Below are 26,949 nucleotides of genomic sequence, written 5' to 3' on the forward strand. Positions count from 1 at the left end.
CTTACTTATGCACTATTAACAGGCATATACATTGAGATGTATACATATATACATATGACAGACTGGCACAGTGTCCCGTCTGTTGATGGTCACACTGTCAGGTCCTGGTCAGGAATGTAGGCCATCACCATGGTAATACAGCTGCCTCTAGCTGCTTCACTGTGTCCATCCTCTTAATCACCAACATTTGTGTGTGACAACACAAACTTGGTTGTAACAGATGGTAACGAAGTTAAAGATTACAACCCTAATAAATCAGTAAATCAGCCAATTGTAATACATATTAATGGACCATCAAGAAACTTACTCCTGTTATAGATTTCATACAGCCAGACTTAGCAGATAAGAAAAATATACTGTAAACCATCCAGGCAATGCGACAGACACACCACTTCTTTCTACTTCAGTACAATGTTGAGTAAAAGTTGAGTTAAACAATTATTTATACTATGCATAGCTTGGCATGGCATGGCAAACAAACACACACAGTCTGTAACATTTAAAAAAAAAACTGGGAAAACATGAATTGATAAATTAAAACAAAATTAATCAAAATAAGATAAAATAAAATAAATATTTTGAAAGCAACAAATATTAATTTGAGAATTTAATTTTGGGAATACAAAATAAGAAATTACAGGAGCCCAGTGGAGTTTACTGTTATTTTTGATGGTGGCAGTGATTTGACCCACTAAGGTTTTATTTTTTGAGAAAGGACATGTATAGTGTCTCCTTTGAAGATGACAGGCTTAGTTGTGGTCAGGTGTATGGTATATACAGTTACAGGACCACTTATAACATCCAAAAACTTCTTATAAGTTGATGCATTTTCAAATAATTAAATTACAAAATATATAAATGACTAATTAAATAAATAAATAACTTTTCAGGAAGAGATGAAGAAGGGACCACTGACATCTGTATCTGTCAGTATTTTTCATCTGTATCTGTCAGTGTAGATCTGTGTAACACTAGGTCACTTTGTGTTTATGGGATTATTGATTAACAGTCTTCATCAGGAATATAATAAATGACATGCAAGTATTATAGCCTTAAGGCACCAGGTACCATTTTAAAGTCTGAAGTTCAGTCTTGTTTTTGTTTATGTGTCTTTATGTTATCAGTACTGAATGTTGCTCGCTGTGCAAAGTGGTGGTGTCATCCTCAGTCACCAGGAACTTAAAAACAAAGGCTTTTAAGTTAGAAAACTATAATCACTTGCACACATTCAAGTATATATTTACCTTTTCTAGAGTCAGACTGATATATTGGCTGACCAATATTATCAGCTCAGTGTTGGCCTTCACTCTGGTGTTAGGGAAGTGGACACTTCTGTATCTCTCGCCAGATGACAGCGGGGTGAACAGGCTGTGGGGAGGGTGGGTTTAGTACTCTCCCACGTCTTCCTTTTTTTCAGCACTGCTGCAGTGGCTTGCTTTCATTTTTAAATGGTCTCTGCACCACATCAAGCTGTTTGTTTTCACAAGTCGGCTTTATTTTCCTGAATCATTTCCACAGACGCACTGAAAGATTACAGAATAGTCCAATGTTGCAGGGAGGCCCTGAGACTCCCATGAATTAAGCATTCTGGTACAATGTTAGCTTATGGATTTTAGAAAGACAATTAGTTAGCAAAAAGTAAAAAAAAAAACATTATATAAATATTTTATAGGGTTCTTGGAAACTTGGGGCCTGTGATTGCCAACCTTTGGCCAATGGTTAAGTCCCCCTGGGCAACAGACTATAATACAGGTTATTTTCCTTTTTTTAATCTTTATTGTTAACATTTTGTGTATATTTGATTTTTTTTAATTTGTAAAATATCTCTTTTACATACCTTGTCACAATCGATACTGAAATTTTTAACTCCCTAATGTTATCGGCCCCCAAAATCCTGTATCAGTCAAGCTCTTTCTTCCTTTTTTCTTTTCTGATTACTTAATAGAAAAATGTATTTTCACTCTATCCTTGTTAATAAATGCAGGCAGATTCACCTCTCCTTCATCAGTTAGGGGAGTGTTGGAGGCTTTATGTCTGTGTGTTTATGTGTGTGTGTGTCTTTAAGAATACCAGCCTACCTGTGAGCATGATCTACAATCAACTCTTCACCGCATTTCTTGCCTTGTTAACAGAGTCAGACACTAGTTGATGGTAATTCGCTGCTGCTCATCACAGGTCCGTCCACCTCTGCCGACTGAATCCATGTGTGCAGCGCAGTCATCTGTTGGCGAGGAGCGGATGGCATCTGCCGCTTCCGTGGGAACTCTCTCCAATAGGAATCATACAGCAACAAGCTCGCTTTAAATGCGGACATGGGTGTTTCTCCAGACATGCATTATTTCCACGCATTTCTGTTCCTGGTTTTACAGTGTCGACAGTGATCGCAGCGCACATTCGCACTCGTCATGCTTGGCTTTTTCACGCCACTCTGACAACTTTGCGTGCCGAGACTGAAAGAAGCACTTTTTTTTTTTTTTTTGGTGGATTATTGCGCCTGGATTTGCAGGAATGGTTCACACAGGAGCGTGCCGCGTCCTCCTCCTGCTGCCTGTAGGAAACAACTTCAGACAGCCCTGCCTCTGACCATGCTGCTCAACACTTTCATCATTTATTAATAAAACAAAACAAAAGGGAGGTAATGAGCAACCACAAAGGCGGCGGGATGGCATCGAAGGAGCGGCTGTACGAGCTGTGGATGTTGTATTACACAAAGGTGAGTGAAGTGCGGAAGACCTGACATGGTGACACCTGTTGTTGCAGCAGGTCCTCTCTCTGCCTGAAGTTTACAACATGAGCCGACGCACACGCGATCTCGGTGTGTGTGATCTGTATTATGTGTCCAGTCTCTGTCGTTTGTTGTAAACACGAGGAAGTCGCCTGTGTTTTTTTGCCTGTTAGTACAGCAGCTGTTTATTTACCTAGTGGTGGTGGAGGGTGGCTGCCCTGCGCACAGCCTGCTGGACATACTGGATATCATGTCCTATCATATGACTGTGTCACTGAGCCATTCAAGTTACTGAAAGCAGCCTGTAAGTGATAATTGAAGCAGATTAACCCACTTAATGAAGTGTGTGTGTGATCCTGTGCTGTACCTGCCATGCAGGTGTCTCTGAGGTTACTTCCTCTTCCTGTTCCTCCATGTCTCTCCTCCTCAGTTAAACAAATTTTTAACCATAATGACTTTAATATTCTAATAGATCCTGTTTGTTTGTTCAGTAAAAATACCATACTCTTTAGAGTCCGACCAATACCGATTTTAGAGGGGGAAAATTCACTGATTACAGATATGATGGGTGATATAGTCATTTTTTGAGCTGCAATGAAAACAGACCTTTTTCTATGGACTGTACAGTGTACCAATTTTATACCAATATGACCATGTAAAGGTAGTCAGGATGCTGCTTTAGGTTTATATAACTTTAAGTTTTACTTATTCTTACTTTATTAAATGTTATATATTAAAGAATATTTAAGTTAAATATGTTTATTATGTTAAATAGTTTAAATATTGACGTTATCAACCACCTCTAGAATGTTATTGATACGCTTTCAGAAGGTTCTGAGAAGGTTGTTTAAATGTTCCAGGAAGGTTACCGCACCATTTCCCATAAACCTGGGACTTAAAATTGTTAAGTTTGCCTCACATAAATCCAACATTTTGATAAGGTTTCCATAACATTCAGGGAAAGTTACATTAATGTCTCCTAGATGTTGAGAGTTTTTCCATTGGTTACATTCCCACAATGTTCTGGGAAGGTTTGCTGAATGTCCCATACTGTGCCTTACATGTTAACAGCAAGTTTTTCTACTGTAAAACTAATGCAAAAACATTGTGCAAATTTGTGCAACATTCCTAGAACGTTGTGGGAGGGTTACCTAAAAAGCTACCAACTAAGAACCTTGGGAATGTTATTAATATTACCCCCAAAAAATGTTTCATCATATAGTTATTACAACATTTTGAGAAAGTTATGTTCAACAAAAACATTTGCAGAACGTTCTTAGAAAATTCAAAATTAGGGCTGAGTGATATGAACAATATGAAATATGATATTTTCAAATATGAAATACCTCAATATCATTATTGCAGCAGTATTGTAGAGATTAATATCGGTGCTTTCACAAAATATCAAGACACTGAGATTTTTGATAAATAATCATCAGTAATGTAGATATAATGACGAAGTGGGTTAATGCAAATAATAAAATAGAACTGTTTAATAAGTTCAGAAATTGAGGTCACTGTACTGTAATGCAGCCTTTAAAATCAGAAAAAGATAACACTTATGTCACATCACAATTTAACATTATCCAAAATCTAAGACCATATCTAGTTTCATATCACAGTATTGATATAATATTCATATGTTGCCCACCCTACTAGTAAGTTCAAACATTAAATAAAAATATTAAGATTAAGAATATTTGTATGAAAACCTAACCTAATTTAGCAATATCCTTAACCGAATGTCTCATTGTTTTGTTTGTTATTTTCGTCTCAAATGTTGCCCCCTGTGGTTTTGACTGCAGCTCATTCCTCTGGTTCCTCATTAAGGTGCAATATCCTGCTAGTAACGATGAAAACAAATGAATAGTGAAAGGATTTTGCACATGCCTTTATGTCATGTCTCTTGTAGAAGGAGAAAGAAGAAGGTTTGGCTGTGAATAAATTACTATTTAATGTGTTTGCAATCTGCCTCCATGCCCGAGGACAGAGAAAACAAGAGGAGACTTCTTTCCAAGTTTGCATGCACGCTGTATGTTCACTGTAGGGAATTAAGACTCTTCTCTTATCAACAAAACAGATCTAAAGAGCTTGTTTCTTGACAAGGCTACTGTGTAGGACATTTTTCATTACACATCTCTCTATTGAATTTTGCTTTAAATTAGGCCTAGGCGTAATCCCTACTGGGAAACCAGCCAAATGATTTAAAGAGGGCAGAAATCGGTGCTGGAATAACTGCTAAAATGCCCCCAAGTGCATCAGAGACACAAGTGAATAAGAAGTGTATTGCCTCATTTACTATCAGAGTGGTCATTGTGGTCATTTTGGGCACATCCCAGAGGAAGTGAGTTTATAATCTGCCCTGATTCTTGCCGGCCATAGCCATCATTGTGGACTCTGAGGTCATGTTCTCTGCTGTATATTTTTGGGTCTTTTTAAACATTTAATCTACATTTCTTAAAATGTTAAATTATAGTTTCAAATTACTTAGTTGTATGGTGTGTTATGAACAAAGGTTGGTATGCATCATCTGACCAGCAGAGGTGAACAGCTCTACATGGGCAACTGATTACATATTATGTATTGTATTGAGATTCTAAGACATGGCATTTTACACAGTAATTTTTCACTGCTATTCCATGTTAAATGTTGAGATTATGGTTTAATGTTTTGATGAACCTGAGTAATGAGTGTTACAACACATTTTCATCTAGCCTATGTATTATCACTGTCATTTTTTCTTAAGTGATTATTGTTGCTCTCAAAATTCATAGGTTTGATCACAGGTTTCACAGGGGGACATACCCCCAACTTGTGTGATTTGTAAAAGAAAATTATTTTCCTGCATTCAATTTTAATTGTTATAATATGGGCATTTTTCTTAGGCACAGAAAATGCTTTGTTGTTCACTTTCGATATCTAGTGAATGTCAATACTAAGTTATTATGGTTTACAGTAATAGTTAACTTGACGTGAGAGTTGAAGGAGCATCCATACCCAGCAAGCAAGACGTCATCTGAATGTCTTGGCTACATATAGCCCTGATTCACTCCCGTTATGTGTAACCCACTTCTAGTTAAAATGGTGTTGAAATTGGTTAAATGTAGTTTTTGCCAACACAATTTGCAAGATGTATGATGTGCAAACTCAGATTAATATGCTAGTGAGCACCAACCAGGATTACCAGCTGAAAACTGGTTGATATTTGGTCTGAACGTCTGACCTCTTTTCGCCCACTTTTCAGACGGCTAAAATATGGTTACAACATCAATGCATCATGAAGCACAAATGCATCTAATTCTTCTGATAATCTGTTCAGTTGTAGGATGAAAGAGAGACAGTATTTCCTAGTGTGAGGGTATTTTCCCCAAAGTCTTACTTCTCTGGTTGATGAAATGTGTCTACACAAAGACGTAGGTGGTTGAGTACTTGCTGGGTAATGTATTTTTATAGTATGGCTAGCACTATCCACTTGTGGGCACAGGAAATGCAGTTAATTTATTCAGTCTGACCAGAAGCAGCGATCCTCACTGGGGATAAAAAAAAATAAATTACCACAATAGGGGATGTGAAAAGCAGAGAGGGGGAAATCCCCCCTAACAATTCTTCCTCCAGCCCGACCTCAGTGTTTCTAAAATCCTGGCTACGGCCCTGGTTTCTTCTCCTCTGAGCTGCTGCTGCATGTACCGCTGTAGATTTATTGAAGCTTCCCCATACTGCTGCAGTCTTCAACAGACAAAACAAGTTATAGGCTCTGTCACTAATAATCCACTGCTAGAATATGGTCACTGGTATGTGTGTGTGTGTCCAGAATGTGACTGTGACAGCTGTCTAGCATCTCCATGTGCGACACCACTTCCTTATTAAGCTGCCTCTTGGCTCTGTTAGTTCTCTTCAGTTTTTCTTCAAGTTTATAATAGGATTTTTACACACTTCTCACCAGAGAATGACACATGGATCTCCGAGATATCTTGAAAGTTATGTGCAAATGACCTGCTCTTACTGCCAAGCTGTGATGAAGGATGGCAGAGGAAAAGGGCTTAATTGAGCCCAGTATTAAACGTCACCACCTTATGTGACTCAGAGGGACACAATAGGCTGCAAAAGGCAGCAGAACTACTTCAGAGAACAATCACTTGCCTCTCCACTTCTTCAGACAGCAGCATGCCACTGTATGTAATGTTTTTGTTGTCTGCCTGTTTGGCAAGTTGACACAGACAATATCTCTTTTTTTTAACTGGACGCATCCCATGTCCAACCCACTCACAGGCCGTTTTCTGATTTGTCAAGGAAAGTTTTGACTATTGCAAATGAGTCAAGAGAACTGAGCTCTATTTAGTAGGCCTTTTGTTAGCGCTGTAAACAAGTCTTTACTTACAAGTGGCAGTACCCTGACACACTCTGTTTGAGTCCCAACAAACACACCCCTGCAGCTGTCTCTACACCCTGTAACAGATCTGAATTTAAATATTTCAGTCTTGTGTGTCCCTGCAGATGACAAGGTTTTACCACAGATATATTCATATATTTGTTTCAGAGTGTTTTTCAAGGTTTTTCTGCAGTAAACAGCTTCTGTATGCAAGAGAAATCCTGACAGCATCAGTGCATGAAAGTGCAAAAACTTAAATATTACATTATGGAGTTTACGGTATATGATGAAGCTGTGATGATGAATCCTTGCAATTGATTCCAACATGTCTGAGTACATACAGTATCACAGCCACAGTCATTCCAGCAATAAGAAAGCAAAGCTTGCTCAGGCTTGTCGGTGATAAAGGAGCACTGCTTCCTCCGATTGTGCAAGAAATCACACGCCCTTCGCAAGACTTTCAGATCAGCTGAGGATCAGGACTGATGTGAAATGTTGAAAAGCCTTTGTGAGAAATGTCCTGCACCAAATTTGAATCAAAATGAGACATTTTCTATATATAAAAAAGGTCAAACAGGCAGGCAATGATAGATTAACTGATGATTTTCTGGATATCTTCCATTGTAGACAAGACAGCTGATTATTTGTTGAGACAACAGTATACGGACACATTATATCACCATAGACATGCATTTATTTCATCACACAGATCTATCAACAACAGTATTGACAATGTAAACAGTATTTATTTACTAAATGCTCCCTGGTAATCAGGTTTTTGCATTTCTTGGCGGAGTGGGGTGGGGTTGGGCTTTTTTAATGCCTTAAAAGGACAGGGCAGCTGAGGTGAAGACAGGAAATGGGAAGAAGACAGACAGACAGAGAGACAGACAGACAGACAGACAGACAGAGAGAAAGAGAGAGAGAGAGAGAGAGAGAGAGAGAGAGAGGAAGAGAGAGAGGAAGAGAGAGAGAGAGGAAGAGAGAGGGATGATTTGCACCAAAGAGCCACAGGTGGGAGTTGAACCCACAGCCACTGCAGGTTTTTGCAGTTTTAAATGTGTTGAGAGGATGTTAAAGTAATACTTCACCCCACGATTAAAAACAAGTATTATTCCCCTTTACCTGTAGTGTCATTTATCCATCTAGATTGTTTTGATGCGAGTTGCACAGTTTTGGAAATGTCAAAACCAGTATCTGTTTATATCTAGATGGATTGATAGCACTGCAGGTTCGAGGAAAAATGTGTTTTTGATTTTGGAAAAACAGCTTAGTGGCAGAAGTTCAGAGCTCTGTATCTCCTATCTAAGTGTGTGTTTCAGTCATCATCAAATGCTTGTGCCTGACCGATATGGACACACACAGAACAGTCTGATCTAATCACAGAGGGAGTAGCATAACTTGTCAGATCGTGTCTGAAAGAAACCCAAAAGGGTATTATTGTGTTTGGATGTGCTTTTTCTTTCCTCCTCAAGTCATAATACGGTAAGGCTATTGAAGTGTTCTCTAACAACAGTTTAATCAGTTTTGTTTCATTAATGCCAGTTGTAGAGCTGCAGCTAATGGTGTCTTGAATGATTGCTCGGAGGATGAATCTCACAATAATTACAGTTTTTTTACAATTGCTAAGACACATTTCTTGAAACCTTCCACCCTTTTCTCAAAACTGTAAGCACAGAGGCTAATCTTGAAACTACATTCACATTCACTCTTTTGGCAAAATCAAGTAGTTCATCTGTGCTCAAGATCAAAAAATGATTTCAGGTCATACACACAGATGGGTAGTATATCAACACTTCTGAGCAGTGCTACATCAAAAAAATGGAAAACACAGTGTTCAGGGTATGTAGCTACCATACTTATCGCCTGATTTTTCCAAGAGTATCATGTTTTTCTCCCTCTTTCCTCCTGGGATCACAATTCTCCTGTATTTCTCCCTGTTTCTGACAAATTAAACATGTTTTTTTGCCTTTTCATTACCACAACCTACTTCTGACACTGTATAAGACTTATAGGACTCTTAAAGTCAGCTGTTTCCACCTGCCAACAAAACAGCTACACAAAAACAGATTATCAAAGAAGAATTCACGCTTCTTAAGGAAAGTTTTGAAGTAAATGGGCATGCATTTTCTACACTCTGCACAGAACATATTGTATACTATATACTGCAAGTAATCCGGTAATACAGACAACAGATAAATTCTGCCTCAGCATCACATCTTCATGCTGGCTCAGGCCAAAGGTTTTCATCTACATCTCATTCAACATTGTCTATTTCCAGGAGAAAACCTTCTGTGCCTAAACAAGACTCGAAAAGACTCCACACCTCTCACCGAAAGTCAAGTCACCTGTAGAAAGTTTCTCCTGGTGTAGGGAGAACGTATTTAAGAAATTGTGCTTGCAGTGTTGCATGCTTGGTATAGTAATTCGGTACATCTGTTTCAGGTTTCAGTGATTGCATTTCAAGTTCCAATTTTAGTAGTAGTATCATTAAAAACAAGTGTAAACAATTTAGAGTCATCTTGTGTAAATGATGACAGTTGTGTTGAAGTTGTGCAGATCTCTTCTGCTGCTCGTGTTTACCATTGTGCAGCAAAAGTGTGTTATCGTGTAAAATTTTTGTTTGTTTTCAGAGTTTTGCCAAAAGAGTGAATGATTTGATAGATGTGTTCAGGGCACTGAGCATCAGAGAGTGGGGTTTAGTGTTTTAGCAATTGTGACACAACTGTAATAGGTAATTAAGTTTATAACTGTGGCCAATTTAATGAGAAGTATTGGTAATAACTTACCAAAACCCAAAATTAAGTCTTTATCTTACCTGTCGTGTCTCCAAATAGCTAAGATATCACACTGAATTCAATTTACGGTCATGTAAAACAGGAAAACACATTCAAGCCTTCATATTTTAGAGGCAGTAAATATTTGGTATTCTGTTTATAACTAACAAACAATAGATTGTTAAAATAAACCTTTGCAGCAATTTTGACATGAAATAGTAGTGTAAACACAGGTGTTGTCAGTGATACTAATTAAGGTTCTGTTCCATTCAGGTCAAACAGAGTCAGGGTGCTGCTGTTGTGCATGTTGGCTCACTGGAAAGGCTCTGCTACACTAAATGGAACAGGACCTTAATTAGTATCACTGGTAACACCTGTGTTTGCCTTTCTATTTCATCACTATCAACATAAAATGCTAGTTAACTAGCTAGCTAATGTACATCAGTCAATTACTAGCTAGTGCACTTGCTCTGTAACAAAGTGCTCACTAAATACCTGCTTTATGTCAATTACATATATTAGACATGGTCAGGATCACAGCTCCCCAATACTGAGGCCAAAGCCTTTTGATCGCCCCCTGGTGGCTGGCTGCAGTACAAGTCATAAATCCTGCCTCCCATTGTTAATAGATAGCACAACTAAAACATCACACAGCACATCACACACTAAATGTGTTCCCTAAGATGGTTTCTGCCTTTTTAGGTAGTTTAGGTAGCTTTTTGCTGGCTGTGTGCGCAGAAACTTGATATTATGGCTCCAACACTGGTCACTACTGCGCAGACTCTGGCTCCAAATTACATCACTAGTGCACAGTAGCAGCACTCGTATCAGGGATATTTGGGCTTCAGTTTTGTACAGTGAAAGGGGAGGCATTTCATCCATCTCTATTTATAGTCATCGGTTTATGTACATCATTCAATAGCTACCTAGTTACATCTGATAGCTCACTGACATCAGTTGTTAGTCAGTTTTTTAGCGTTTTTCTACCATTGGCTAATTTAAGAAATGGATATATGTATATGTCACTTTTATAGGTCCCTCAGCAGCATCTTCAGATCTTCAAAATTCAATTTTCTTTACAACATAGGCAAGCCTAGCGTATAGCATATCCAAGTACAGGAAACTTGGAAGGAGAAATCTGACTGGTTCTGCTGGGTACCAAGCTTACTCAACTGGAGCACAGAGCGAAAAGGGCGGGACGTAAGTTGGGTCAATTCTGGATGAAAGTTAGAAAAAGAGAAGCATCTTTCCCAGCTGCTTAAGAACAAGTTGCTGCTGAAAAGTAGTGTGTGATTATCACTGTGGTCATTAGGGACTGTTAGAGGGAATAATTGCAGCCTGCAGTGGTAGAAATGGACCACAGTGACAACCCGACTGCCACCCATCCACACAGCTGTGAAACCACCTCCTCTGTTTGCTATTAAGAGAGAACAAGGCACATTTCCTGGCTTTTGACAACCTGCCGTTTCAGTTACTGATCATGCTATGATTCACGTCAATATACGGTGTTGAGAGATGCAACAACAACAACAACAACAACAACAACAACAACAACAACAACAGGCATCCCTGCAGCTCACTATGACTGTCCTGTGAGCCCTATGACTGAATTCCCTCGTGTGCCTCAATCTCCCCTGTTTACCAACAGAAGAGCCAACCAGGAAAATCAAAGTGCTCTTTGCTTTCACTTGTGCAGGAAGCTGGAGCGAAGCAGAATGCCAAGCAGCCGAGAGCGGCACAGCTGCTTGGCCATGTGCAGAGAAAACAGAGATAAATGAGACAGTTTATAGGGGCTGGTACCTCATGCTTGGTTTGTGACATCTGTTCTAATAGTGTTTGTAATTTTCCTTTTTATCAAACATGTCCTCAAGCTAGTTGCTCCGGGCGATTTTGAGGGAAAGAAGTTGAAAGACCTGAAATCAAAGGATCCGTATTTCTTGAGAGATGTTGATCAATAGTAATTTTGTAAGTGATGATTTTTAGGAGCTCTTAATGATGCAGACATGAAGCAGGGCTCAAGGTGTCTAAACCAATTTAGCTGCAGAAAAGCTTCATGTGTTTCCCCTGGTTTTACTTCTCATTAGTAAACTAGATTCACTTCCTATCTGTGCTCTCATTTTTTTTTTTTAATTATAGACTAAAAATCTGTTACCTGTTACAGTTACACCCAGCCAAAGCATCTGTGCTCAACAGGGAACAGAAAGATGATACTTCTTTTCCCATAAAGCTAGAAAACAAAGCTTACTTGCTGTATGGTTTAGTTTTAAAGGGAAACCTTACTCTGAAATCAAAGATACGCTATTTCTCCATCTCAGTTGTTTTGGTGTGTGTGAGTTGCAGAGTTTCAGCAATATCTGCTATGGCGATGTCTGCCTTCTCTCAAATACAGTGGAGGTAGATGGCACTCACGAAAGAAATGTAAAAATCAGCACGGTCTTTTTACAGATGAGTTTCCTGTTGAGTTTTTCATGTTTGAGCAACACAAGCTGAGTGCAATCTAGTTCCATTATGTTTGAGAGAAAGCAGAGATCTCTATAGCTAATGTCTTCTCGACTAACATTAACGTTATGTTAGCTCAATTAAAATACTAAGATTCACCACTCACCAGATATTAATGATGAAGCATGAGTCTGGTGTGACAGAACAGATTATCCTCCTTTAGTCTGAGGTGAAAGTCACAAGGAAAATTTCCTGAGCTGTGATGTTAAAAACTTAGACTACAATAAAACAAAATACTGCACTGAAATCAAGGACAGACTTTCATTTGAAGATGGAAGTTTGTGGTTGTTTTTCACGACCATTTAGTATTACTGGGTTTAGAGGTAGATAATATTTTTCCAGAATACACAGTAACATAGTGCACACAGCTTATACAGTAAGAAACTCATTTACAGTGTAGCACTATAGGTAAGAGGAGAAATATTTATTTTTGATTTGGGTGTGAACTGTCCCTTTAACATTAAGGCTGTCGTCATACAGACTTGTGAACTCATAAATTCCAAATTGCGTCACTTAATTGACTCTCATAACTGTGTGTCCTTTTGTGTGATTAGTCATAGTGGATAAAATTAGATATGATGCAAGGTATCATCATCATCAACACTGGATTATTAATTGCTATCCAATAAACCTATTATTATATCCTCAGTAATGTTCGGGAGGATTCAGTCGTTCACTACCATATATTTAATAGGAATAGAAAACCAAGCTGAAGGGGTGTTGTAAGTATTTCTCAGTGTAATCGCCTCTCCTACTCAGGTCTCAAATACCTGATTGTCCAGATGTTGGAGGCACAAAACAATAGGTTGTTTGTAATTTCCTGTTTTCACATGCAGAGACTTCATACAGTATGTGGGTGATAAACGTCATTTTATTTCAATAGCTTGCTTGTCAGATTATTTATATAAAGTTTAGAGTGACAGTGAAGCTCCCTTCATATGCAAATACAGTATTCCTTGTATTATTAAATTTGTTGCTTCATTTCATCACGTTTTAGTTTAGTTTGTGCTCTTACGCAATTCAGTCAGTGGCACATATTCAAACAGAGAAACCTGAATGTCATTGCATCTCCTGTGCTGGTGCTTCAATTTTTGCTGTGGGAAGTTTTTATTGAGGCCTCCCTCATATTTGCTCACAACTAACAGCAGACCTAAAAGAGGAAGGGGTTTGACGAGGAGGCTGAGTATGAAGGAAATAAGCTTCGGTTAAAGTGACATGTCATTTCCTGGTTTGGCTGCTTGACGTTTGGAGACAAGAAAGGAGCAAGTCAGAGGCGCTTGTGCTGGTTAGGAGTGATGTGCAGCGTCTGAGCTGCTGGCTGAGGACTACACACTGAAGGCTCGTCTGAGACTGGGTTCACTAGAACCTGGCACCCTGCTCAGCCCCATACAATGAGAGATGGACTGGCCCATAAGTCAATGCCAGTTGGTAATGTACATTTAATGTTAATGCAGCATTAGAAAAGACAGGATTACACAATGTTTCAGAGTTCACTGCATTTGATTTCCATTTCCAGTTCTCTTTTGTAGAGGAACTGTGACAGTTGGCTACACTTATGACATGCAATGAGCTTGAACATATAGTTAGAGCTCTGTACATTTGAGGCTTTTGTCATGGTGCAGCTTTTAAAGCAATCTACACTGCTGCATTGCACATTTGTGCTCACTGGCTAAAGGGAAGTACCTGATTGATTGAAATACAATGTGCTGTTTATGGTACTTGGTGTACAATGAGTCAGTCAGTCTGAAACGACTCATGTCTTCCTTCACTCAGAAGCTGCCTCAGAAAATCAGCAGCAGTGGCGTTGTGCATACTCAGCTAATCAAAATGTTCAGGTTGTTTCATCACACAGCACACAGAGGAACATTTCTAGATGTCCTGTGTTATGCAATTTCATTTTGAAATGCTCGGTTCCCACGAGTAGCGTCAAGTGTCTCATTTGTCAGGAGGTATTTATGATCTTTTAGCTTTTATGTAAGATCAGAGGATCGGGAGTAATCAGTGTAAAATTGACCTGTTTTAATTGGTGATCCGTTATTTGTTTGTGTTACTCGGTCTAGAGATTGAGAGACTGATGTGAGGAGGGAAGAGTGGCAGGATATGTTGCACTGCAGAGGCTGATTGAAGTTGAGATAATGACTGTTGTATGTAAACATCCTCGTACAATTGAAACCATCTTTAATTATACTAAAAGGATGCAGTAATGCAGGAGTAACATCTTGTTTAAGACAATGAAATGCTCACAGTGAAAGGTTGTTTCAATTGTATGGGTTGTATGTCAAATACTATTTCCACATTAAAATGTCTAAAAACACTAGACCTATGTTATATATATATTTGAATTCTGTGCTTATATTATCCTTAATGCTTCCAAAAATGTTCAAACCCAGAGAAAATTGTAACTTGTTCAAAGTAATGGCGCGTTCCTGCTAGCTGTTGTTAACTAGTCGCTATAATTTCAGGGAAAAGACAGGATACATCAGATACGTCAGAGAGTGGGGAAGGAAGCCGGTGAACTTAACTGTACATGATCAGTCTACAGGCTTGTTATGTTTTTAATGTAAGAGAGACCCAGAGTGGCAGAAGTTACATACTGTACATTGAACAGTAAGCAGTTCTGGAGAAAGGTAATTGGTTGAACAGTCTCATTCCTCGGTCATAAAATACATAGGTTTTGGGAATGCTGAGATTCAACAATCAACTATCTTACCGACCTGTACAATACTGAAATGCAGAAAAATCCATAATTTACTCAAGGTAATGGTGTGTTTCCTCCTAGCCACTGCTAGCTACTGTACTGCTAGTTGCTGTAACTTCAGGGATACGTCAAAGATTGAGTAAGGAAGCTGGAAGACTTGACTAAACATAACCCGCGTCACTTCATGATATCATAAAACTACGTTTTTTGGTATTATTTTAATGTGATATTTAAAGGGTGGCAAATATTTAAGGGTTAGCGCCGTGGTTAACATGGTTAAGACACATATATCACCATCAAATCATTTCACCATCAAAAACATGTTTATGAGGTCATTTCTCCTGTCAGTACCTCTGACCACGGTTAAATGCAGAGACTGAATCTGTATAATTATACTTTTTATGGTTGTATATGTCACAATAAAGTTGACCTTTACCTTTAAATATCATTGTGGAACTTCGACTCAGTAGTGCTTAGAATGAACTGCCTATACCAGCTTTAAATGAAAGGAACATGTTGATGTAGTTTTTCTTTAAACCTTGCTGTTTTGTAAAAGGAAAGAATTGGCTCATGTGTTCCTCTCTGTGAGTTACATCTCTTTGCAACATCCTGTTACAGAAACAGGTCATATGGTATGTTTTCAGCCACAGCGTGTCACAGTTAAAGTCTCAATCTTGTTCTATCGTAGTACAGCAGCTGAGAGCTGAGCACAACCAAAGAGCATTGATATATCGACATATACATGTTTAGCAACAGCAACAGCCTGGAAGCGTGAAAGCGACTCACATGTTCTTTCCTTCCTTCTGCAGAAAGATGTCAGCTATCTGCAGCAGTGGTTGGAGGCGTTTGTGGCGTCCTTTGAGAGGCTCATTGATGTGCAGTCTCTGGAGCCTCGGAGGTGAGTAGGAACAGTTATTTATTTTACACATACACACTACATACCCAGCAGCTCTCACTGCTTTCTGTTCCCCAAAGCAGGATGACCTTTGACCCTGTGTAGAAATACTGTTTTGACATGTTTATGTTTTGTGTAAACGCATCCCCTATTACGATGCCCTTTGCCTCTTTGATACTGCCTCCCCTCCCCTCCTCTTCTCACCTCGCTTCACATCCTCCCCTTCCATCTGTCAGGCTGGAGGAGTGCAGCTCGGAGGTGCCCTTGCTCCCCAGGGAGGTCCTGGTGTTCCTCAGCACCCAGCTATGGGACAGTACAGAGCACCTCTCCGGCACTGCCGAGCACAACAGCAGCACGCCGCACCCTCTGCTTCTCATCAAGTTCTTCATCATCGTCTGCAGGTGGGGGGTCAGCCTGCCGTGTATACACTTCATCATCATGACCGTAAACATGTTATATAGTGGAACTGCTGCAGACAACAATTAAGAATTAGACTACATCTCCAGTAAATATTTCTCTCTTAAAGAGACAGTACACCCCAAAATAATAATTAAAAAAAAGCTGCTCAGGTCTGTGGATTATCTTGAGTGGCCAGGTCATAATTTCTGAAAAGAGACAATGTTATGTTCACATGTATTTTTTTTTTTTAATTTTGAGCACCACAAGTTCCATGTAGTATTTGAGAGAAGACAGAAATCTCTATGGCCAGTGTCTCCAAAGTCACGCCAAAACTATTGCAATGGATAAACAGCACTACAGGCCAGAGGAAAAAATATGTATATTTCATTTTTGGGTGAATTGTCCCTTTTCCCCTCTAAATATGTGTTAAGACAGGCTGTATACAAATAGAACTAAAGGCTCATGCACACCTTTAATTTCTTGTAGTGAGGTGCGTAGGAGGAAACGTCATAGACAAGAGAAGAAAGAACTCTCTCCTGCACATTGTTCTTTACTTGCCACTAACTTCAACATTTTGGTCCTTAGACCTTCATCAGATAAGCCTTTATCTGATGAAGGTCTAAGGACCGAAATGTTGTAAAGTTTATTTTTCACATAAAAAGTATAATATCCACATTAGAAAATCCTTAAAAAGGCATACAGTCCATCTACCACATTAAAAATTTGAGGATTTATGAATATGCAAATTTTGATAATTTCTAAAACTGCTGAACACGAGGTGTGTCCTACTTCACTGTACGGTCCATTCTCAGTATATGGGCAGTGATGGCTTCAAATGTCTACATCACTCTTGTATAAGTTGTATAAGCAGACCAGAACTGATTTCTAAACTAGTTGTGATGTCACAAACCACACTGGTACGCCTGCCCCTTGAAATCAGATTTTCAATGAGTGCAGAGAAGATTTCCAGTTTCAGAACATGGATGTGAAAACAGCCTTCTAGTGTCAAACTGCACATCATCGTCTGTACAGAGGAGCACAAACTGAACAGGAAACAGAACTTGCTTCTGAGCAGAGGAAGACTTTGAGTTGTGGTAGTACTACTTGTATTAATAGAAATTAAGTTGTTGGATGTATTTGTAGAGGTAAAATATCCAGCAGGGCTTGGCAGTGTATTGATACTTTACTGATATGGTGATATAAGACTAGATATTGTCTTCGATTTTGGATATTATTGCATGGTGATATGGCCTAAGTGTTGTCTTTTCTTGGTTTTAAAGGCTACATTCAGGCAGTTATAAGATACTAAATACAGTTTTCTTTGGAAATAAAAAAAAATGCCTGAATTGGCATGATCTAGAAAATCGGGTCATTTTGTCTTATCTCTTTTCAATTTTCTCAATTAGATATTAAATCAGTACCAATAACCAAAGAGGCAATGTTGACCAAGGGAACCAGATGACTTACAGCTCTTAAGCTTTTCCAGACATTGCAATGCAGATTGTGCAAAGCAGAAAGCAGCTGCAACCCAATGTCAGGAAGTTGCCTCATTAAATATCTATTTCTTTTTTCACTATCATTTATTCACAATAAAATATGCAAGTATTGTAAGAAAGCTATGAAATAAAGTAACGAGGTATGAACAACATATTTAGCAAATGTAAATTTATGTAAACTCCTGCCCTGTGTATTCAGCACATTCACTGTAATTGTGTTGCAGTGTATCTTGACATGCCTGTATATGTGTTTCTCTCTACTTTCTAGGAATATGGAGAACATTGACCCAGACAAGACCCCTGGTTTTGTTTTTGAAACGATCAAGCTTTTGAAATTCTGTTTGGACCAGGTAAGGCCTTTATAAACTGCAGATCAAACAGATTTCAGTGATTCATGATGGGGCTTGGCTCCACAGCAGGCTCAGCATATCATACAAGCAAAGATTATTTCGTGGCATTTTAGCCGGACTTTGTGTAGGTTCACTGTGTCTCTACCGTATATCACATTTCTGCAGAGTTAGTTCTGTTTGTAGAATCTCACATAGATACACAAAAGTAACAGAACTAGTTTACAGTGAAAAGAGAAGTGGGTGTGTAGCTGACCTATTCATTGTATTGGAATGTGTTGTATTTGTTGCATGTTAAAAACAGGTGTATCTGCACTGAGATGAATGTGTGCCTGAATTTATTTTGTATGTGTTCATCAGTTAAAGACGGGACAGGGGGAGCAGTCGTCTCTGCAGCAGGTGGTGCTGTATGGACTTGTGCTGTGTGAGAGTCTGTTTGACCCTTATCAGACGTGGAGGAGACGCCTGGCTGGGTGAGTCTGTGCTGTGCGTGAATGTGTGGGAGATGGAATTCAGCCACACAAAGACGAACAGACTATCGTATGCATTTAACATCTTGCCCAACCTTTTGTGATGTGTAACACCCTGTCTTGTTGCCTCTAAGTAAAGTCAAGCCTCATTACTGCCAGCAGTATTAGTGGCGGTCTCTGACTGTCTAGGCGCAATGTGAGTGGGAGTCAGCGTGGTGACTTGAGGCTTTGTGTGTTGCAGGGAGGAGGTGAGCTTGCTGGAGAGGAACAAGTATAAGTTCTCCCCGCTGGCCTTGCCAGACGAGCTGCCTGCTCTCTTCCATGGTGAGACACTCCCGTTCTGTCCGCTCCACCACCCTGATCTCTTAGACCTCACATACCACAAGAATCAAAGTGTTCCCGCCACTGCCCAAACACAGCTTACATCTGTCATCTTTGACTCGAAAAAACTGTGACCTTTCCTTTTCTACAGGTCTCACAGTAAATCATCCCCGCTCTGCTGGTCGGATTTTTCAGTTTGGGCTGAAAAAACTTAATCATTCAGCATTTAATCATCAGGTTATCAGTCCAAGCCTTTCCAATTATAGGAGCCCATTTGATCAGCGAGCACTAATCTATAAGCCATATGGGAAATCTCAGCCTGGACAAGTTTCAGTATGTCCAAATTTTAGGAGGATTATTCTGTAATAGCAGGCTTTATTTAGAAACATTAAGAGCTAATTGTGTAATACCTAGCTAATTAGGATGGCTCAGGCTTTTCTTTGTGATGTAACTCTGATTTACAGAGGTGGTAATGCTGAGGACTGCTTTGTTAAGCCTGTGTGCCATTTAGTTTTTATTTTTTAGTGGCAGAAGGGCTGCAGTCAATCCCAGCATGCATTAGCAAAAGGCAAAGAAACAACATCCAGAAGCTACAAACAAAAAATGTATTCCTAATTTACATGCAATATTTGGCAGCACTGTTTGTATTGTGGTTAAAGGTCCAGTGTGTATGATTTAGGGGTATTTATTATGGAATACGATATTCAAAAGTGTGTTTTCATTTGTGTATAATCATTTGAAAATAAACATCATTGTGTTTTCATTACCTTAGAATAAGCGGTTTATGTCTAGAGAAGGTGCGGGTCCTCCTCCATGGAGACCGGCGTGTTGCACAGCCATGTTTCATGTTACAAGAGAGAGGGACTTTAGCCTTATTTGAGAGTTTAGCAGCTGCTGTCGATTGTCCTACATACTTGGAAAGGGAGGGTGAGGCAAGGAGTGGGCAAGCTACAAGGTCATTGCTGGATGTCACTAAATCCTACATACTGGTCCTTTAAGTGACAGCTGATCATGTATAACATTGTTTCTTGGCTTGAACACATGTTCACAGGAAGTCTCAAGGAAAGTGAGCAGATCCCAGAGCTCCTCACGCTCAGACTGGTTCATCTCCAGGGTGCTGTTATCAGTGGAGGAAAGGTCTGCTACTCACATCTGTCCTCTTCATCAGTGGTTATTCCTCAGTCTGTGAAAACACTACAAGTGCTACTTAAAACCTACCACAGGGGAGTAACCTTTTCTTTATGTTTCCAGAAGAACGGCCTTCTCTCCATCACCCCTCACTCTGTTGAGGACCTGTTCTCTGTCCTGCGAGCATGGTGCCACCAGACCTCCCCTGAATCCAAGGACACGGGGCTCCCGCGGCTGACGCTGCAGTGCCTGACCGCCATGATCCACCTGCTGCACTCCAGCAGCCCTGCAGAGCGGCAGGTGGACATCAAGACAATACTGGAGAGCTTCTTCCAGCTCCTCAACTGGAACCGTCCACTCAGCAGTGAGCAGCAAGACAGGCAGACCTGGGAGGACAGCCTGATCTCCCTCCAGAGCCAAATGTTAAGTAAGAGCATGTCCATGACAGTTGGTCTCAAGTCTAGCTGAGTAGAAGGCGTTCTTTTTCTCAATCAGTGTGGAGGCCAGATAATTTCCCTGGTGTCTGATTAATGAATCAACATCCTCCATGTTGCCAATTTTAGCTGCTGTTCCTGAGATCCTGCAGTGCTCTGACAGACCGGCCCTGCAGGCCGTGTTCCTCAACAACAACTGCTTTGAACACATCCTCAGGCTCATTCAGAACAGCAAGGTCAGACCTCTGTCCATCAAAAAAATATGCCTGTCAGCTCTTTATATCTGTCCCTCATCCGTCATTCAGCCTGCCTGTCAGTCTGTCACCTTTTTTATTTATGTCGTGTCTATTTCCTCTTTTATTTGCCTGAGCTGCCACATCTGCTGTCTATCCTCTTTACATTTGATAAATGTGAAATATCACAAAAATGTCTGTTTTCTCCATATGACTACTATACGTGTTACACCCGCTGCAGCTGTAGAGAGACTGAGGTTAAACCCCATTACCTCTCACAAATGACTTTTTTGTCTAATAATTGTCTGTCTTTTTGTGTTGTGTGTGTCTGTGTGTGTCTGCCTGCGTGTGTAGCTCTTTCAGAGCAACAGGCGTAGGCCGGAGCGTGAGGTTGTGTGTGACCTCACTACATGTTTACTCACAGAGGTCGAAGTGGACCAGGTACTTTCCCCAACTTGGTGTTAATATTGGTCTGTCAGCAGGAAACTCAGCCTTCTCTCCCCTCGTTAGCAGATCTGGGCTCTTTAAACAGGAAGCTTTAGGCAGGAAGTCTGGCTCACACTCATTTGTAAATAAAGCAGGTAGCGCAGCAGCTATGCATGATATTGTCTGGACTGGAGTTTCCTTTTTTATCTGTCTCATCTGTCCATCTGGAAAGTATGGAAGAGTATTAGAGCCAGAGATAAGGCAGGAGTAGATATATTTTATTTTATTTTGCATTTCGATAATAAAGTCAAAATATCAAGATTAAAGTTGAACCTTCAATATTAGTGCCAAGCATAGGAAATTTAAATCAGGGGATTTTTTTTCCCCCATATCACAGTGATACTCAACTTTTGTCCTGCAGGCCAAATCTAGCCTCTGATAGAGTGCAGGGTAACCCTGCAGTCTTTTTCTAATTTGCAAGGAAAATAAATTTAATCACACAGTTTTTCCCAGAAAGGAGGAACAGATATACTAGTGTTGTTATGACCTGTCAGGCTTTGCAAAATGTAGTAGGATCGAATGGTGAGCTTTGCAGGCAAAGACAACTATTAGCTGAAGAGAGGCAAATGCTACACAGTTAAGATAATAGTTCTGATCCCATAAATGCCTACTTCATGCTAAAAGAGCTTAAATGTGCCATTTATTCCGTCTCTGAAGTGGTTTATGTTTATGAATCATTCTAACACATAGGTGATTGCACAATGGAAGAGGTTCTTTAATTTTATATTAACTCTTTCAAATTATATAAAAGCATTTACAAATAAAATGCAGTTGTAATTAGTAAATGCAATGAAATATTTGATTTATCTGTCAATTCTTACACCAAATTAAAGGAGAAAATCTGCAATATATTTACTGTAATAAATCTTAAAATGACCATGATATGTCATCAGTGATTAAGTAAACATGCTAAGTTGAAATACTTGCTTCTCTGGCATCAACGCTACACGCTACATGAAACATCTCACTTCATCCACAGATCATTAAATAGGATTTCAACCTATTTAACATACAGTGTGTGGCTAACTCACTATTTGGACTGCAGTACTCATTTTTGGATGCACAGTTTTTCCATATTGCTTCTTTAATTTACTTAATGAGTTAATAAGTGCTTCAATTTGAAAATGAAGAATTTCAAAGAAAGATGAGTTACAGACATTTTAATATTTATTTTATTTTTCTAATCAATAGCATTAATGAGTGTTTATTAACTGGCCTTATGGCCTTTTTTGTGAAAGTGGAGCAACAGAAGTTGAGTGTTGCGTGCCATACCATTTCAAGAATAAAGTCAAGATGGTATTTCAACTTCATTCTCCACATTTTTACTGTATTCCAAACATTTTGTTGTCATGTTAATCAAATGCTACGATTAATATTTAACTAGTAATATTTCCCCACTAGCTGCCAAAGTGTCGCTCGTGCTGCCGGTGCCAGGTTTTGTTTGTCTGTGTCAAGTTTGCGCTGAAGTCGCTGCCATTGCTTCTTCCAGTGGGTCCCCTGCTTCTCTCTCTGACAGAGAGAGAGAAAAATGCACTGCTGCGGCAGCGTCAGCGCCAGTGCGAGCTATTCTCTGACCTGTTCTCCCCTGCTGCCTCCATCATGTCTCGGACCATCACCTCTTGTAGCTTCGGTGCAAGCTGGACACAGACCAACAAAACACCGACAGTACGAGTGACACCAAGGCAGCCAGCTGGTCGGGAGGAGGAGGAGGAGGCATGTGCACCGTGACTCCCCTCCCCTGTCAGAGAGAAGCTTAAATAACAATAGAAGGATGCTGCTGTAGCTTCGAAGCACAAAATAAGCTATTCAGGACAGCTCTAAAATAATCTTCCTCTTCTGATTTATTTCGTCTTATGCCTGTCACTAATACTTAAAATGACACATTTTGACTTAATTCTTGAAATGTAAAATGAAAAAATCTATTTCTCTTCTCATTTATTTCCCTATGTTACATGTTATGTTGGGTTCCTGTGTGTTCTACTTGAATCCAACTTGAAATTCACTAGAAGACAAGCTGGTGTTATCAGTGCACATTGAAGAGTTAAGATTCAGATTATTGACTGGAGTTTTAATCTTTGCTCGAGTGGGAGTGTTGATTTATATCGCACTCATAATCAGAGGCTGAATTCCCTGTTGGCAACACCGGGCAAGAAGAGCATGCTGCGTTTTTCACAGTGCATGAAATGGCTGTTTTTTTTCTACGCATGTCTTTCCTTCTTTTCCTCGTAGTTTGGCTGTTCCATCTTGTGACTGGTTGTGCTTGTATGAAAGACCTGGCTCATGTCCTGGGGTTTGATGTTGCCTCATTTCCAGCAATAGTTGGGGGTTGCTTCAGTATTTCTTTTTTTGGTGGTTGGCTTTGGTTTTTGCATGCTGGGACCTATCAGTACTTGACAAAGAGGCAATTGTTTAGTGACTGGTACAGCAGTTCACATACTTTTAGCAAGGCTGCTTCAAAATTTGTGGTGTGGAAATGTGCTGTATTTCCTCTAGCACTTTACAGATAATCAGAAGAAAAAAAAAACTCTTTCATTCATTTATTTGGTGAAGGATCCTCAGAATTGATTTGTTTTCTTTTTGGTCATGTGCAGTTGAAATATTCATGTTTTTAGAGGCTTTTGGTGTCAACTCATGATGATGATGCATATTTGCAGTTCTGCAATGCCGTAATCAACTGTACCTCCTTATTTTGATGTAGGTTTGGGAGAAAGGAACAGACAGTATTACAGTCCATGCCTTAGGAGTCCTCACAGCTATAATGAGTAACTCACCTTCTGCTAAGGTAAGGCTTTTAGTGACCATCATGCCTCTGTACGTGTGCATCTCCAATTCCAAAAAAAAAAGTTGGGATGTTGTTCAAAACGTAAGTAAAAATTGAATGCAATGATTTGATATCCGTATTTGTGTCCTCTGAGCTAAGGAGAACACCCATCCAGACTGTTACCAGCACTAACTTCAAAAGCCCCTGAGATGGTATGGGGGTGTGTTAGTGCCCATGGCATCACGGCAGCTGTCACGCCTGTGAAGGCCCCGTTGATGCTGTAAGGTACACACAGGCTTTGGAGTAACACATGCTGCCATCCACTACGTCTTTTTCAGGGACATCCCTGCTTATTTCAGTAAAACAATGCCAAGATACATTCTGCATGTGTTGCAACAGTGTTGCTTCGTAGTAAAAGAGACCAGAGACAGCCCAGACCTGCCTCCCATTGAAAAAGGGTGGCACATTATGAAGCACAAAATAATAATGTGTTCAGTTTGAACATGAACTATCTCACCTTTGCACTGTATTTAATTTAATGTAGGTCGACAAAATTTTGCAAATCATTGCATTCTGTTTTTATTTATGTTTTACACAGCATCCCATCTTTTTTGGAAGTGGATATTTAATATAAAGCATATTATACTTTGGTGCCTACAATACAGTACAGCAAATATTAGAACCTGCTAAGGAAAGCCATTTTCTAATTTTATTTCCTTCTAATATGTGGAAGTGTGCCAACTAGTTATCCCCTGTGGAGCAGCTTTCTTCAGCCTATTTCTGTCTCCTTCCTCCTCAGGAGGTTTTCAAGGAGAGGATTGGCTACTCCCAGCTATTTGATGTGCTGAAGAGTCAAGGTCAACCCACCAAAAGGCTGCTGCAGGAGCTGATGAACATGGTGAGACACACATTTCCTCATTAACCCCAATGAGTACAGAGACTGTATAAGTCAATTAGCTCTTATTGATGACCTCATTCCCACTTAAATTGTGTTTGCTAGTTAACCTGAATTTATTGACCATGTGACCATAGCCGCATTTACATCACAGGAACTTTCATGAGGGATTAGGGACCTTTGAAGAAACGTGTGTTTCCACCGCTGGAACCAGGGCCTAAATTAAGACATTATTTTACCCACCCAAAAAGTCCCTGTTCAGGGGGTACTACTTTCCAAAAGTAGAAGAACGTTGGATGAGGCTTACAGCATGGAACATTTCTGATTGGTTGAGTGCTTGCAGCATTTTAACTTTAAAAATCTGCAAAGCAGTTTGTTTTTTGTTCCACCCAAAATACACAGAACTTTTAGTTCCAGGCAACTTTCAAGTTTCAAGGAACTAAAAGGTTCCTTCAGCCCATTGTTGTTTGCGTTCCCACTGTAGTCTAAGATACATGAAGAATATTATACGTTATTTTATGCGTAACTATGCAGTAATCATCAACATTGGTCCATCTTTTCTATGCTTTGTTCTGTAACTCCATGTTGATGTGTCGCAGCACAAATAAATAAAAACACACTGTTTGTGGCTACACAGTTTTAAAAATGGTGGCTAAAATATAGACTATTTTGAGTTCTTTTTTGAGTATATTGGGTGTAAATGCTTCTCATGTCTGTATCTTGTCCTCTGTCTTCAGGCAGTGGAGGGCGAGCATGCCCACGCTCATCACCTTGGCATTAGTAACGACCAGCCTTTGCTGCTGCTCCTTCAGTGGCTGCCTGACCTGTCAGGTCAGAGGGACCTTCAGCTGCTGGTGGCCCAGTGGTTGGCTGCTGTCTGTGGTGGCTCTTTATCTTGTCGCACCGTGGCTGTGGAGGCAGGCATGGTGGGAGCTCTGCTCCAGGTGCTGTCACAGCCCAAGAATCTGGACAGGCAGTGTGCGGACGCCCTGCTGGGCCTCCTGCAGGACCTGGGCTCCCTGTGTCTGAGACCAGAGGAGCTGAAGGGCCTGCTCAGACTGCTCAGGGTGGATCAGGACAATAGTGCAGTGGTGGGGAAGGTGCACCCCTACTGTGCTCGCATCATCCGAGTGCTCTCGGCCATGGCGGCCAGAGAAGGCCAGGACAGTGCCTTGCAGTACTTCGATCTTACGCCCCCCATGGCAGGTATTATGGTGCCCACAGTCCAACGCTGGCCAGGCAATGGGTTTGCTTTTCACGCTTGGCTCTGCCTCAACAAGGAGTTCTCAAACAATCGTAAACCTTCTGCAAACTCAGGCACAGCGGCTCAGCATGACATGGGAAAAGGACCACGTAGGAAACAGCTCTACAGGTAAATGGACACATTTGTGAGAACTGACCCTTCCAAAGTCTCACCCCTTTTTGTTCTGTGCTCCAATAACAGTTGATCAAGCTTGGTGTGGAACCTTCTCCTTTCCTGTTTCCTGTACTTAGATATACTACATGCTGGTCTTTTCTACGTTGAAAAGAAAAGCAACTTTTGTAGATGGTTAAAAAATGTTGTTGAACCTCACCAACTACAACCTCAATATCCAGTATGGCCGCTTCATACATCAAGAGTAGTGAAAGCTGTTTATTAGCACTTTAAGTCACATTAAGTCAGCTGTGCACACAGTACTGACTGTGGGCGTGTTGTTTGCTAGAGTGTTTTTATGCACAAAATATTGCAGAATGCACAAGCACAATTCAAGCACATTTTTTTCTGATTTGTTGTACTGGAATGAGTAAACTTGGGCGTGACATCATTCACAACTCTGACTTCTGAAAAACACACCATAAGCACAGGAAACAGGAAAGGAGAAAGTTGACCGAGGTTCCACTGGGCACCACGCCTCCTCAAATGTTATTGAAGCACAGAGCAAAAAGGGGCGGGACTTAAGAAGGGGCAGTTATATTTAACTTACACATAACTTATACATTATACATGGATTTATTGTACAATTTCTGACCTCTGTT

At 40.1% G+C, this 26,949-nt stretch overlaps 1 protein-coding gene across 1 annotated transcript in view; it reads left to right on the forward strand.

Moving 5' to 3' along the window:
• The first annotated feature begins 2,083 nt into the window (after positions 1-2,083).
• nbeal2 (neurobeachin-like 2) overlaps positions 2,084-26,949 on the forward strand; it is a 56,300-nt gene continuing 31,434 nt past the window's right edge. The window contains exons 1-13 of the mRNA XM_084726581.1: positions 2,084-2,713; positions 15,878-15,966; positions 16,200-16,364; positions 18,127-18,208; positions 18,566-18,678; positions 18,917-18,999; positions 20,048-20,133; positions 20,248-20,551; positions 20,688-20,794; positions 21,146-21,232; positions 23,976-24,059; positions 24,838-24,936; positions 25,671-26,305. Of these exons, the coding sequence (XP_084582707.1) occupies positions 2,639-2,713; positions 15,878-15,966; positions 16,200-16,364; positions 18,127-18,208; positions 18,566-18,678; positions 18,917-18,999; positions 20,048-20,133; positions 20,248-20,551; positions 20,688-20,794; positions 21,146-21,232; positions 23,976-24,059; positions 24,838-24,936; positions 25,671-26,305 (2,009 nt within the window). The 5' untranslated portion in view covers positions 2,084-2,638. The remainder of the gene's footprint in view (positions 2,714-15,877; positions 15,967-16,199; positions 16,365-18,126; positions 18,209-18,565; positions 18,679-18,916; positions 19,000-20,047; positions 20,134-20,247; positions 20,552-20,687; positions 20,795-21,145; positions 21,233-23,975; positions 24,060-24,837; positions 24,937-25,670; positions 26,306-26,949) is intronic.

The sequence above is a fragment of the Lutjanus erythropterus genome, chromosome 9 (genome assembly GCF_056507025.1).
Source record: "Lutjanus erythropterus isolate fLutEry1 chromosome 9, fLutEry1.hap2, whole genome shotgun sequence".
Taxonomy (NCBI): Eukaryota; Metazoa; Chordata; class Actinopteri; order Lutjaniformes; family Lutjanidae; genus Lutjanus; species Lutjanus erythropterus.